This window comes from Petaurus breviceps, unplaced genomic scaffold (genome assembly GCF_028583685.1).
Source record: "Petaurus breviceps papuanus isolate PSGF00001 unplaced genomic scaffold, PetGlider_PUasm1.0 551, whole genome shotgun sequence".
Classification (NCBI taxonomy): domain Eukaryota; kingdom Metazoa; phylum Chordata; class Mammalia; order Diprotodontia; family Petauridae; genus Petaurus; species Petaurus breviceps.
This window is the reverse complement of record NW_027186372.1, coordinates 33,585,110-33,599,715: the sequence shown is the minus strand read 5'-3', so window position 1 is coordinate 33,599,715 and position 14,606 is coordinate 33,585,110. Positions and strand designations below refer to the sequence as shown.

Sequence of the window (14,606 nt, the reverse complement as noted above, 5' to 3'; positions counted from 1 at the left end):
GCGTCTGGTACAGATTAAATGCCAAGCCCTTCTGTACCCTAAGGTTGGGAATCATGGTGCTGAGGGTGGCATAAAGTTAGACAGCCTGATTTCCAAAGTTATGGTTCCCATAGTAACAACTGGTATTTTATCTACCTATAATTTAGGACAAACTAAGTTCAGGATGGAATGGTACTTTCTCATAGTGGGTATTAAACTCAATGGGAGCAGCCAGGTGGTGCAATGAATAGATTACTGGGCCTGGAGTCAGGAAGACTCTTCTTCCTAACTATGTGACTCTGGGCAAGTTACTTGACCCTGTTTTCCTCAGTTTCCTCATCTGTCAAATGAGCTGGAGAAGGAAATGGCCAACCACTCTAATACCTTTATCAAGAAAATGCTGAATAGGGTGACAAACAGACATGACTGAAAATGCCTGAAGAGCAACGACAACATTAAACTCAATTAATGTCATTAGGAAAGATGTTCGTATTTTTTCCAGCTGTACTGTTGCAGTGACCATCCGTTCATTGATTCATTCAACAAAAAAAGTATTAAGTATGTATCTTATACAGATATATAGAAAGGCCAAGACAGAAACACAAATGACCCCAACCCAGGGCAGGCTGTGAGGAAGGAGGGAAAGATCTCACCAGACTGAGGCATCAAGGGAGAGACATGGAGGTTGTGAGAGCTAGGCTGGATTTTGAAGTACAGTTAGGATTTCACCATCTAGAAAGAGAATGGGAGGCCATTCTAGATGTAGGAGGTGATGGGAGAGCCATGACATAGATGAGGAAAAGCATAAGGCATATGCAGCATACAGGGAGTGGTCCAGCCTAGATGAAGCAAAAGATGTATAGGGGAGCAGTGAGAGATCCTGTGAATATTTGTCCTCATATTCTGCATCAGGCTGGACCTTAATATCACAGCAAAGTCTTTTATCTCATTCACTCCTTCCAAAGCCCCTGACTAAAGAAACATTGACTTTGCCTAGATTCAGAATTTGTGGTGGCCTACTCAGTTTGAGTTTGGGCTGATTGGTGGTGCTGTCAGCTAAGAGATAATATAGGCCCCTGAATGGAAATAGGTTATCCCCCCATGCCCAAGTCAAGGAAGAAAAGGCAGGAGGCAGGCTGCTAATTACATCCTGGGAGCAGACCATCCTTGGAAGGTATGCCTTTTGTCGCGCAGACACTACAAAAAATATTCTATTTAAGTTTATTTGGCTGCAACTCTTTTCTCCACTTAATTAAATTTAAATGAGAAAGTCATTGATTATTCATAACTTTGTGCACACATCTACTGTCTGCAGTCTAATAGGGTGAATACAGAAATGACATGTAGTAGAATGGATAGAGTGTTTGACTCTGAACCGGGAAGACTTGTATTCAAATCTTGCTTTTAACATTTACTAGCTGTGTGACCCTGGGCAAATCACTTAACCTCTGTTTGCCTCAGTTTTCTCATTTGGAAAACGGGGACAATAATAGCCCCTACCTCTCAGAGTTATTGTGAGGATAAGTAGTAGTGGTAGTAGTAGTAGAAGTAGTAGTAGTACTAGTAGTAGAAGTAGTAGTAGAACTAGTAGTAGTAGTACTACTAGTAGTAGTAGAAGTAGTAGTACTAGTAGTAGTAGTAGAAGTAGTAGTAGTAGTACTACTAGTAGTAGTACTACTAGTAGTAGTAGAAGTAGTAGTACTAGTAGTAGTAGTAGAAGTAGTAGTAGTAGTAGTAGAAGTAGTAGTACTAGTAGTAGTAGTAGTAGAAGTAGTAGTACTAGTAGAAGTAGTAGTACTAGTAGTAGTAATAGAAGTAGTAGTAGTACTAGTAGTAGTAGAAGTAGTAGTACTAGTAGAAGTACTAGTAGTACTAGTAGTAGTAGAACTAGTAGTAGTAGTAGTACTAGTAATAGTAGTAGTAGTAGTTATTGTTGTTCTATACCATTTGGCCTCTTTCTAAGACTGTGAGTTAGGTATAAGCCAATAAAATCTTAGGTCCTTGGATTAAGGACAGGGCAGAATGAGATATGAGCCTATAAGAATGGGGATGTTATGAGAGTTCAGAAAAGGGGGAGATCACATCAAGCTGTGGGATTGAGTTAGATCAGGGAATGTTCTCCTCTAACAGTGTCGTCTAGTGGAACAAGGTTTTGAGCTCATATCAGGGGTCCCTAGTTCAGATCCTGGCTCCCTGACTTACTATTTATCCAGCCACAAACAAGTTATTTAACTTTCTTAAACCTTGCTTTCTCCTCTTTAAAATGAGGAGGCTTGAAATAGACCAGCTCTGACCAACTCTAAATCTATGATCATCCCCACTGGAATCTAATCTTTCTCTGTATTTGAGGCCTGGCTGAGTTGGGATCCTTTCCTGATTCCCTGCCGGCCCCCTCTCCCCCAAACACACACACATTCCCATCCCACACTCCAGCCGTAAGTAATCTGTTCATACTTGACCTTCCCACACCAGTTTGCTCATACTTCTCCTCACTTACTTTAGGATTCTAGATTCAGAGCTGGAAAGGACCCTAAAGGTCATCATGTCTAATCTGTTCATTTTGGAAGATGAGGAAACTGGGAGCCCCAATTTCCCCAGGGTCATGCAAAGACTAGGTGGAAGACCCCAGGTGCTCTGATTGTGAGCCTTAGACTTTCTACTACATTATATTGTTGTCTCTGTACATTTACTTTCTCCTCCCCTCCAGATTATAAGGTTCTTAGCAGAGAGGGAGAACCTTTTGTAAATCTTCAAGTACTATAGGAGTATGCGTTATTATTTTTCTTTCATCTGTACCACCCAGCATAGTGCTGGAGTAGTTTCATAAATGTTCAATGAATTTAATTGAGTTAAGTCAAATTCATTAAATAGGACCATGAAATTCAGAGTTGGAAGGAATCTGAAAAAGTCCAATCCTTTCATTTTACAGATGAGGAAATTGAGGCTCAGAAAGGTGGAGTGATTTGTCCTAGGTCACATGGGTTAATTGACTTACCCATGGTCACACAAGTAGGGTCACAGGACCATGAGCATGAAAGCTAGAAAGAGTCCTGGAGATCATCTGGTACATGAAGAAACTGGGATTTAGAAAGATGGAATGACTTGCCCTGAGTCCGACAGGTAATTAACAGCAGAGCTTAAGTATGGCTTTCAATTGAATGGAAGCCATCACTTCTCCTCCTTAAGTCCCTAGGGTTTTCTAAGAGTCCTTTTAAATATTGAATCCTTCCCATCACTGACTTCTTATCCTATTATAAAAAAAAAAATCAGACAGAGGAATGAGAAATGTACCAAGGGATGGATGGGCTTAGTGTGCGGCCCGGCATTTGTTCAAGAAGTTTCAAAACTATTTAATTAGAAAAACCCCAGAATACTGTTTCTTGTTTCAGGAAGACAGTTGAAATATATTTCTGTCTCTTTCCAATTGCCAAGTGGAGCGTAAACTCTGTTCAAAATATTAGCCAACAGCTTTAGAAAAAAAGTGTTTGTACCTTTGTGTTCATGCAGGGAATGTTTATTAATCTGTCAGTGATGCACACATTCGCACTCCGCTTTGACGCTCTTTTGTCAGCACATGGGTATCAAGTTCAAATTTGGCATGAACAACAAAGAAGGACCTGCATTATTCTGCTGCTGTTGAAATGAGCAGGTTTACTCATGGAAAGTGCTGAAAAGCTCTGGGAACTAAAGTTCAGTTTGTTTGTATCTCGCATCCCGTTAAAACACTCAGCTCTGTGTGTATTTAGAAACTTTGCATTTCAAGAGATCTCAGAGTCTCAGAGCTAGAAAAATCCTCAGATATGTCCAGTGACAAGGAGCTCACTCCCAAACTACTTAGCCCATTGCCCATTTGGGAACAGCTCTAACTGTTCCGACATTGGAAGAGCTTTCTTCCATGTGCTGAGCTGAAATCTACCTCACCATAATTTCCGATTATTTCTTCTAGAATTGCTCACTTGGGTCAAGCAGAATAATTTGGATTCCTCTTTCACATGACATCCCTTTGCATATTTGAAGATAACTTTCATGTCCCCCAACTTCCACCCTGAAATCTTCAGACTAGACATTCCTCTTTCCTTCAGCAGATTCTCATGTGACTTTATTTTTAATCCTCCCTCTCCAGACCACTTAGTCCCTCCCAGTTGGTTATTGATGACTAACATCAATTCACACCAGCACCTTTGGGCATGGCCCTTCAGTTATCTCTGAATCTGCCTAAACATATTATCATCCAGCCCACACACGTCTATCTGGTCCACAAGAATATTATGATAGACTCTATCAAATGCCTTTATTAAATCCAGGTTTGCTATTTCTACAACATTCCATATTCCTCCAGTCTCATAAACCTGTCAAAAAAAAAAAGCAAATCAATTTGGTATGGCATGACTTCATCTTAGTGAAGCCAATGCTGGCTTAAAGTGATATCTGTTTATCTTTCTAAATGTTTATAAACTATTCATTTCATAATCTTTTCTAAATTTTTCTCAAAACAAACATCCAATTCACTGACCTATCATTTGTAGGATTGACTCTCTTCCCCTTTTGAAAATCAGGAAACAATTCACTAATTTCCAGCTTTGTGTCCCCTCTCCCATTTTCTACAATTCCTCAGAGATTAAAGACAATGATTTTGCAGTCATGTCTATACATTTTTGGGGGGAGAGGGGAAGAGTTTGAGGTGTAATATCCCTGGACCAGTTCCCTCACCAACTTTTTATTCCAGCTCCTTCTTTGTTCTACCCTTTCTAATCTAAAACTATTCTCTTTGACAGAGATAGAAACTAAGCAGCCCCCTGTCTTCTCTCTATATGGTGCCATTAGGCCAAGCAGTGGGTCCATCCCTTCTTTGTTTCCCCTCTCTGATGCTAACAGAGCTTCAGAATCCTCTTTTGGTTACCTGCACATTTTTACAAGACTCCACCCACCCCACTTCATCTCCTTCATGTCTCCATGTTGCCTCTAGGCCAGTTTTGTGATATGTAGCAAGGGTTGGTCAGAAACAGGTTCAGAGATCAGGTACACAGTAGTGTTCTTCTTGTTCATTTTCAGTCTTATTTGACTCTTCATGACTCCATTTGGGGTTTTCTTGGCAAAGATATTGGAGTGATTTGCCATTTCTTTCTCCAACTCATTTTACAGATGAGGAAACAGGCAAACAGGGGTAAGTGACTTACCCAGGGCACACAGTAGAGGCCAGATTTGAACTCATGAAGATGAGTCTAGGCCTGATGCTCTCTCCACTGTGCCCAACTAGTACTAATTGTCCCCTGTATACACATCTCATGGTATCTTGCCTCTGTGTCTTTGCTGATACTTTTCCATACCCCCGAACTGTTCTCTCCTCATTTCTACCTTTGTAAGAAAAAGGATCATCTTGGGGCATCTAGGTGACACATGAGTAAAGCACCAGCCCTGAAGTCAGGAGGACCTGAGTTCAAATCTGGCCTCAGACACTTGACACTTAACTAGCTTTGCGACCTTGGGCAAGTCACTTAACCCCGATTGCCTTGCCTTCTCCTCTCCCCCCCCCAAAAAAGAAAAGGGATCATCTGTGGCTTTGAGGGTGACATATTGGTTGAATTATTTTGATTTTTTTTCATAGCCTGGCCCCTTTCTACCTTTCCAAGCTTCTTATGTACCCTTTAGACTAAGTACGGTAGCCTGCACTTACTCTACAATGATCTTGCTACACTAGCCTGCCTATAATTTATCAACACACATCTCCCATTTTCACTTTTTTTGTACTGGCTATTCCCCATGCCTGGGATTCTCTGCCCCCTTTACCTCCACCTCTTAATTTCCCAAGACCCAGCTCTAACTCCATCTTTTAGAGAATGTTTTCTCTGGTCCCCCCTTCTCTTCCCAAGCCCCTTCCGCTACCAAATTGCTAGTGCCTTCCCTCAGATATTACCTTCCACTTAGTTTCTATGCTGTGTGTACATAGTTATTTTGCATGTCGTCTCCCCTTTCAGAATGGAAGCTCTTTGAGGGAAGGGACTGTTTTATGACTTTCTTTGTATCCCTAGCATTAAGCATAGTGCCTGGCATAAAATAAATGCTTAATAAATGCTTACTGAGTTGATAGGCTGATTTTTGAAGTGAAGAGGAATATTCTTATTAAGCCCTTCATATGTCCTTGTAAGCAGACTTTGGAACAGATCTGTAATTTAATTGGTTCGTAGAATTCAAGTTGAAGAAACTCTTTGCCCAGGGTCACACAGTATATATCAAAAAAAGAACTTGAACCTTGCTCTCTCTGACATCAAGGCCTATTGTCTCTCTACCAATCCAAAGAATCTCTCCTAGCTAGGTGATGAAGTAGTGAATATAGGCGGAACATTTAACAAACTTACCATTCCATCAGGAGTCTTCCAAATAGGCTGGATAAGACTGGGTTTGGACAAACTGGCAGAGGAAGCAGCCTTATTCCAGAGAACCAGCTTGTCAAAATCTTAAGTCAGTACAGTAGAGAAGAGGAGAGAGGTGAAGATTCTGGGAGTGAAGATTCCCTTCTTCTCTTGAACCAGGCAGCATGTGCCTATACCAGCATGGACAGATTTGCCAGGTGCCAGGAGAAATCTAGGGAACTCTAGCTAAGGCTTAGGTTAGAAAGCGTGGGCACAGCTCTGTCTGGAATTGGGTAAATGTCTTACATCCACATTTCTCATTACTGTACCCTGGCATATAATTGCCAAATTTGTATATTCCCTTTTCCCTTGTAAATAAGCCCTAAGGATATATTCTTGTGCTCAGAAATAGGTGGAAATCAGGACTAGAAAGGGAAATGACAGGTGGGTGCTAGAAATGGACATCAAGACAAAATTGCAGGAGCTAGAAAAGGGTGCAGATAATGAGGGTTTGCATGCAAGTTTAGAAATTTACAGAAGTGCAAAAGGTTATTCAAATAGAGCAGTTATTAAATCACACATCCATAATACATATGTGTGTGCATGTGTAATGCGGGCCACTGGCCAATGAGAACCCAGTCCTCATGCAAGCTCTGGCAGCTCCATTTATGGTACCTCAGAAGACTCTTCTAACCTTTTGGAACTTATGAGCCATAACATGGTCTCTTCCATCTCTGATTCTCCTTTACCTAAAATAAGGAAAGGACGAACACACAGGGAGAGAAGAAAGAGTGGCCATGTTGTGACCAGGTGGGAGAGAGGCCCAGGGCCTCTCTTTCTTCTAGGGGACCACAGTAGCTCGTGCCCCAAATGTTACCTGGTAAAAGGTATTTCATCTCTTTGGACCTCTTACATGCACACTCAGTAGCCAATGGAAAGGCTTCTTACATCATCTCTACAAACCCAGGAAATAGATAATACATGTACATGTTCATATAAGCAAAGGAGAAAGGCTCTTCTGTTGTTTTCTGTAAAGAAGCTCACCACACCTCCCCATGGATTGGCAGCAAGTATTTATTCTGCATGCCAGAAGGACTGGGCTCTCATTGTGCAGCCCCCCCATTAGATACATGTGTGATCTTAGACAAGTCATGTAACCTCTCTTGGCCTCAGTTTCCTCATCTGTGGAATGAAGAAGTTAGACAAAGTGACATCTAAATTGTCTTTTCTGTTCTAGATCTGTGATCATAATGTTATATTGGGAAGGAACCTTGGAGATCATCTATTTCAACTCCATTTACAGATGAGGAATCTAATGATCAGACTTATCCAAGGTTATGTAATCAGTGGCAGAATTGGGATTTGAACCTGAATCTCCTGACGTCAAGGGCATTGATCTTTCTATCACATCATGCCATGCAGTAGATAGAGCACTGGGCCTGGAATCAGGAAGACCTGAGTTCTAGTGTGATCTTAGATACATGGGGACAGCCCCTATCTCCCCTGGTTGTGAGGATCAAAGGAGATGGTGTTTGTAACGCTTTTAGTGCAGTGCCTGGCACACTTAATAAATGCTTACTCCATCTTCTCTTCCACAATATATTTCAAGCCCTTACCAACTCTTGCCCAAATTCCTGGCCTCCTAAGGGCTCTCTTCCTCTTTGTTCCTGGTTTCATTGGACCCTTTAAGAATCTTTCTTCAGCAGAGTTCTGACCCTGCCCCTTCTCTGTTTTAAAGCCTTCGAGGGACTCCCACTGGCCTAGAGCATAAAGTTTGTACTTCTTAACTCAGCATTCAAAGCTTTCCATGTCTAACTCACCTAGCCTTTCCACCCCATATCTGTCCTTATGACCCCTGAATGTGCTCTGCTCTCCAGCCTAACTGGATTCCCTCTTCCATGAACATGCCTTGTGGTTTCTTGCCTTTATGATACATAACCCAATGCTGTGTCCTTTGTTTCCAATTCTCCTTCCTGAAATGATTTCTTCTGAAATCTTATTCATCCTTCAAAGCCCAACACAAATATTACTTCCTCTAGGAAGTCTTTACTGATTCTCCAAGCCAGATGTGATTTCTCCTCTCACTGAACTTCTCAATACATTTCCTTTGTCCCTTTTTATTTACTTAACATATTCTGTCTGATATTATAGAGTTATTTATGGACATCTCTTATCTCCCCCATTAGACTAAGTTCTCTGATTGCAGGGACCATTTCTTATTCATCTTTTATTCACATCTAAGTGATTGTTGAATGGATGAATAAATGAAAAGAATGTGAAGGGCTAAAGATGTGGCATTCACAGAGAAGAGAAAAATAAATGCTGAATTCATTGATTAGCTTCCTACTTACACCTCTGTTGTTATTTCTAGCTATTTGTTTGCACCAACAACTTCCATTTTGATTATTATATGGATTGTTCTTGCTGTCCAGCTGTGTCCAATTCTTCATGACCCTGTAGACCATAGCACACCAATACTGTCCATGGGGTTTTCTTGGCAAAGATACTGGAGTGGTTTGCCATTTTACAGATGAGGGAACTGAGGCAATCAAGGTTAAGGCACTTGGCCAGGGTCACACAACTAGTAAGTGTCTGAGGCCAGATTTGAACTCAGGAAGATGAGTCTTCCTGACTTTAGACCCAGCGCTATATCCATTGTGCCACCTACCTGCCCCGTCTTCAACAATCTCAGCTCTGCTTTCCTCATAGGGTTGTTGAAAGGTCAAGTGGTGACAATTGGTAAAGTGCTTTGTAAACCTCAAAGCAATACACATGTTATTGCTCCATTCTGATCATTTTTTAGCTATAACATCCATGTGCTTTCCTGCATATCCATCCCCACATCAACTCTGGGTCAATTCTTAGAAAAGTCTGTGTATGATAGCAAAGTCCCTTTGTCTTCTAAGTGTTGTTTTTCCCTAATTGCTCAATCTGTCACATGGTTGGTCTTGCATGGTACTCATAATCAAATTAAGGTCCATCTCATCCAAGGAAACAGTCAGCAGAGGGAAGGATTGTAGAGAGTAACCACCAAACAGACCAGCTCATTACTTGTCAGTGCTTCCTGATAGGAATAAAAAAGGAATTACAGATCATTTTAAGAGGTTCTTTTTCTTTTCCCATGAGAGACAGCATACTATAATAAATGAATGTAATAAATGAAAATATGAGGCAACATCTGGTTTCAAATACTTCCTCTGACAGATAGTGCCTTGTGACCCTGGGCAAGTTACTTAACCCCTAAATGCTCTAGGCCAATCTCTAAGACTGTAAGTTGTATAAAAGGAGCCAGCCTGCTTGAGAGAAGGAGTGTCCTCACTGGGAGCTCCCTCTTTACATCAGTGAAATCATAGGTCCAGCCCCGATCCCTATTTGCTTTTTTAAAATGACCTTGATAAACGCCAACAAATGTGAACATTTCAGTATACAAAGGACAAAAAAGACAGATTCATATATAAAACTATGAACTTCTATTACATGTTTAAATTATTTTTATTTTAAGTATATTTAGTTATTTATTATTATTATTTTAAGTGTATATTAAATTTAACATGACAGTAACAAAACTTCCCTGGTTATCTGTGTCTCCTTCTGAACTTCCTTCTGCTCCTTCATTAAATATTTCATTGATATTCTTTTCTTCTTTTGCATTACTACCACCACCCACCAGCTCTCATTCCCCATTCCTCTTCCCCACAGTTAGAAACCCTCACTTATAAGTAAGGATAGCCAAGCAAACCAGATTACTTAATGACTACTCTGTACCAGTTCATACAAGTGCTTTCTCTAAGTCATTCCCTTTTGTCATTCATTATGGTGCAATAATATTCCCTTACATGCATATACCATGATTTGTTCAGCCATTCCCCAATTGATAGGCACCCATTTTATTTCTAGTCCTTTGCTTTTTGGTGTCCTATGTTTTTACTTCATATATTCTACCCAGCTTTTCAGGAAAGGATACTTGAAAATTCTCTATTTTATTAAAGATCCATTTTTTTTCTTTTAGTAGTATACTCAGCCGATTGTATTTTTCTTTTGCCTTGTGATGTCATATTCCAAGATTTCCTCTCTTTCATAGTAGTTGGTGCAGAGTTTTATGTAATCCTGTCTGTTTCTTGTTTTCTGTGTGTTATGTTGTTATGGGTTTGTTTGTTTTTCTGATTTAAAAGCTCTTGATTTTAACTCTTTTATCCCTGGATATTTTCAATGTAAAGTTTATTTCAGAAGGTAACTGTTAGATTCTTTCTATTTTCATTTTACTCTCTGACTGTACTAAGCAGTTTTTTACATTCTGCATTTTATATTTATAAATTATATTTATAAGTTTAAATTTACAGATTTATAATTTATGTCTATATCATACACAAGATTTATATTTTATATTCTAATAGCAGTTTTATTTTATAATGTCTTGAAATATGGTACCCACATTTTTTGTTTGGTTATGGGTTTCAAGGAGTTTGATGATTTTTAAGTTATCTCTCTGTGGTAAGAATTTTGCCTCTTTTATGTAAGTTGGGCTGATTTTACTTTAAAGGAAGCCATTCTCAAGGTCTTCATTGTTTGGCTTCCTTGCTGCCTGAGACATAAAAGGTCCTACCTCCCCTTTTATGGGGAGTTTGTGTTGGAGGTTTCAGTGGAATTCCAATTGCCTTTCAGAAATGCCTTTCTGATCTAGCATGGCTGATGCTGTGGGGAGTTCAGAGGTGAAAGAACATAGCATTTTATTTGAATTGTATAGTTTTAAATCTCAAGTAAAGTTGCTTTTATCACATTTTTATGGAACATGAGTATTTCATTGCATTCTAATTCTGAGCCGGAATCACTGGACTGTCCTGAGTTAGGCCTAATCCACAATACTCTCTCTGACCTGTTTTCCACATAAACTGTTTTTGACTTCATATGTTTTTCTAATTTTCCAGTCTTTCTATTTTGTTCTAATATTTCTTATTTTGTGGAGTCTTTGAATTATGTTTGTTCCATTCTGTTTTTCAGGGGGGCTACTACTCTGTGCACTATAAACTTTTCTGTGCAATGGACCGAGTACTGGGCCTGGAATCAGGAAGTTCTGAGTTTCAGTGTGGTCTCAGATACTAGTTGTGTGACCCTGGGCAAGCCACTTTCCCCCTATTTACTTCAGTTTCTTCCCTCAACTTGGGAATAATAACAGCACCTCCCTCACAGGGTTATGAGGTTCAAATGAGATAATATTTGTAAAACACTTAGCACAATCCCTGATACATAATAGACACTATGTGAATATTTATTCCCCTCCCTCTTTCTCTTCTATTCTAAACCATTTATGCTCCTTCAATTTTTTTCCCTAATGAGTTTAATTTCAATTTTTAAATTTCTTGTTTCATTTCTTCCATCAATTCTTGGGGTCCTCACAGTCAAGTCATTCTTCTCCCTTCCCTCACCACCCCACTCCCCCCAACTTCTTCCAGATTCTACTTATTTATTGTGGAGTGAACCTTTTCTCCTGTTTTAATCTCTTGGTCTTCTCTTAACCCATAATAATTCTTCACTGTATTCAGAGTTTTCTTCTATTTACTCATAGCAGCAATTTTAGTTTCTAGACTGAGACTTTGTCCCAGGACCAAGCTCTGAGCTCTGCCACACTCTTGGATGGGGTAGCCAGGACATGCTAAGTCTTGTCCCCTGTTTAATCTGAATGCTACAACTACTGTTTTCTGTGGTTTTAGGTGGGGTGACTGGTCCTGATACGCCTTCCTGCTCTTTTTTGTAGCCCAATGCTGGGATAGGGATCTAGGTCCAGAGCTGAATTCAGCTTCTATTATCTGCTGCACTCACTGGCTTCTGCCTCCATCTCTTTGTTCTGTCTTCCTCCCCATCTCCTTTCCCTCTCCTTGTGAAGTCCCATACTAGAAGCTGACTCCATACCCTGCTATTTCCACCTATTACAGGCCAAAACTGCCTGTCAGATACTAGGCTATCTTAAGGATTTCTGAAGGGTCCCCCAGTGTGGGCTGCCTATGCACTGCCCATCTCCAACTCCTTGGGCAGTGAACTACCAAGGCTCCAGTGACCAACTTCTAATTGTGTGATTACATCTTATCATAGGAAAGGCCCCAGTTTGCCTTCCTTAGCTCCCTGCCCCAGCTGGCAAAAATAAGAGAAGGGGAAAAAGGGGAAAAGTGAGGTAACCATGTTACAAGTGCCAAAAGAATTTCCCTGAGTTAACATAAATGATTAAAGAGCTTGTTAGCGCTTTAAACTCTGGTGTAGGTTGAGTCATTGGACTTCATTCATATTCCTATGGATAAATCATTTAACCCATCTGGGCCTCAGTTTCCTCATCTATAAGATGGGGACAATAAAACTTGTATTACATCCTTCCCAGGGTTAATATGAAGATTAATGGAGGTAATGTACATAAAGCACTTTGTAAAACAGAGTAAGGGCTAATCTAGGCGGCACAGTGGATAGAGCGCTGGGCTTGGAGTCAGGAAGACTCATCTTCCTGAGTTCAAATCTGGCCTCATACATTTACTAGCTATGTGATCCTGGGCAAGTCACTTAACTCTTTTCCATAGTTCCTCATCTATAAAATGATCTGGAAAAGGAAATGGCAAACCACTCCAGTATCTCCGCCAAGAAAACCCCAGGTGGGGTCACAGAGTCATACATGAATGAAAAAAATGAACAGCCACAAAACAAAGTGTATTCTTCACATGTGAGCTGTTATCATTATTATTGCTGTTACTGTTTTTAACTGAATTATTTAAAGAAGAGAACTGATACAGTACCCTTAATAGTTTCTATGCATGACGAGCACTCCTCCCTTCCATGCCCTGGCCAGATATAACATCCTCTCTTCCAATGTCTACCAAACACCTGCCTTTGGGGACGAGGTCAGATGTATAGCTGACTTAGTATATCCTAACTTAATCTCCAGCTACTAAAGCCAGACATTCCCATTGTGTGTCCTGCCCACAAGAGTCAGGAGTTCATAACCAGGTGTTCAGAACATTTATTCTGGTTATGGAAAAGCCATAAGTCTTTGGGATGGACAAGCTTCCGTCTCCAGGGCATTTAACCTCCTCCACAGGCTCTCATGTGGGATCCTCATTCTGCCAGTATGAACATGACCTCAACGGGCACAGCCTGAAATATTTCCATTCTTTTCCAGGTTAACGAAATCTATCACGATGAGTCATTGGGAGCCCACATCAATGTCGTCCTGGTGCGGATAATCCTGTTGAGTTATGGAAAGGTAAGCAATGGGGATTTTAAATCATTAATCAGAGGGCCAGCAAAAGGGGCAAAGATGGATGTCTGTGATTTGTTCTTTTCATCAGGGACAGGAACATTAATGTGTTCCTGATTACCTCTTGTGGTCATTGTGAGAGATGAGGACCCTGTAGCTGATAAGTAATTCCCTGAGCTCAAAATCTAAACCAGACTAGACAATTTCCTGGGCAGCTTCTCTAATTCTGTTCCCAACCTGTTCCTCTGCTTAATAGCAACCACAATATCCATCACTTCCACCTCCAAGCTTAGCTAATGCCTTCAGTTAAAGTAATGTTATACCCTTTTAAAAAAAGGCAATGAATGACCTTGATCCTAAAGTTGGTAGAGTGACTCAAACAAGGCCATTGAAATACTCAAATAGGTCTGTGGTCTTATCAATTTGGGTGTTCCTTTTAATGATGCAGATGGTCACCCCTCCCTGCCTAATCTTCTCTAACTCTAGGGAGTCAATCCAATGTGCTAGAGTATGCTGAGTATGGCTCTGGGAGCAGACTGAGTCAGCTTTCTGAACATTAGCCTAGCTAAGAATGGAGCAGTTTTTCCCCTATGTACGTTGTCCACTTGGTAATTCATTCTTTGACCAAGCTCACCAAGCCTATAATAAATAACAGGCTTTAAAAGCCAGATCCTGACTGTAAATCCATTGGTCTTTCCACTATACCACACTCTCCCCAAGAAGTTCCCATTCAGACTTTTCCTATAAATGTTCAAATGATTACGCTGTATCCTTGGTTTTCAGCTTCTCCTAACAGGTTTCCCTTTGTTGCAGTGTAAGAACACAGCTTGAATATTCATATTCATATTGTGTTTTAGATGGGCTGTCTTTAAAGTGGTCAGAATGGTACTTGAGCTCCTCCATTATGTTTCACTCCTTTGGTCTATACACTCAAAAGCCATGGCAGTAGAACCCATCCCTGACAGGATGGAAGAACCTCTACCCCAGGCATCTGTTACCAGAGACCAGGACAACTGAGTTCAGAGAAACTGTCACCAGATGTT

At 40.5% G+C, this 14,606-nt stretch overlaps 1 protein-coding gene across 1 annotated transcript in view; it reads left to right on the top strand.

The window, feature by feature from the left end:
* The window catches only part of ADAMTS2 (ADAM metallopeptidase with thrombospondin type 1 motif 2), a 470,846-nt gene that overhangs the window by 330,326 nt on the left and 125,914 nt on the right, over positions 1-14,606 (top strand). Inside the window, exon 5 of the mRNA XM_069102579.1 lies at positions 13,486-13,569. Coding sequence (XP_068958680.1) covers positions 13,486-13,569 — 84 coding nt within the window. The remainder of the gene's footprint in view (positions 1-13,485; positions 13,570-14,606) is intronic.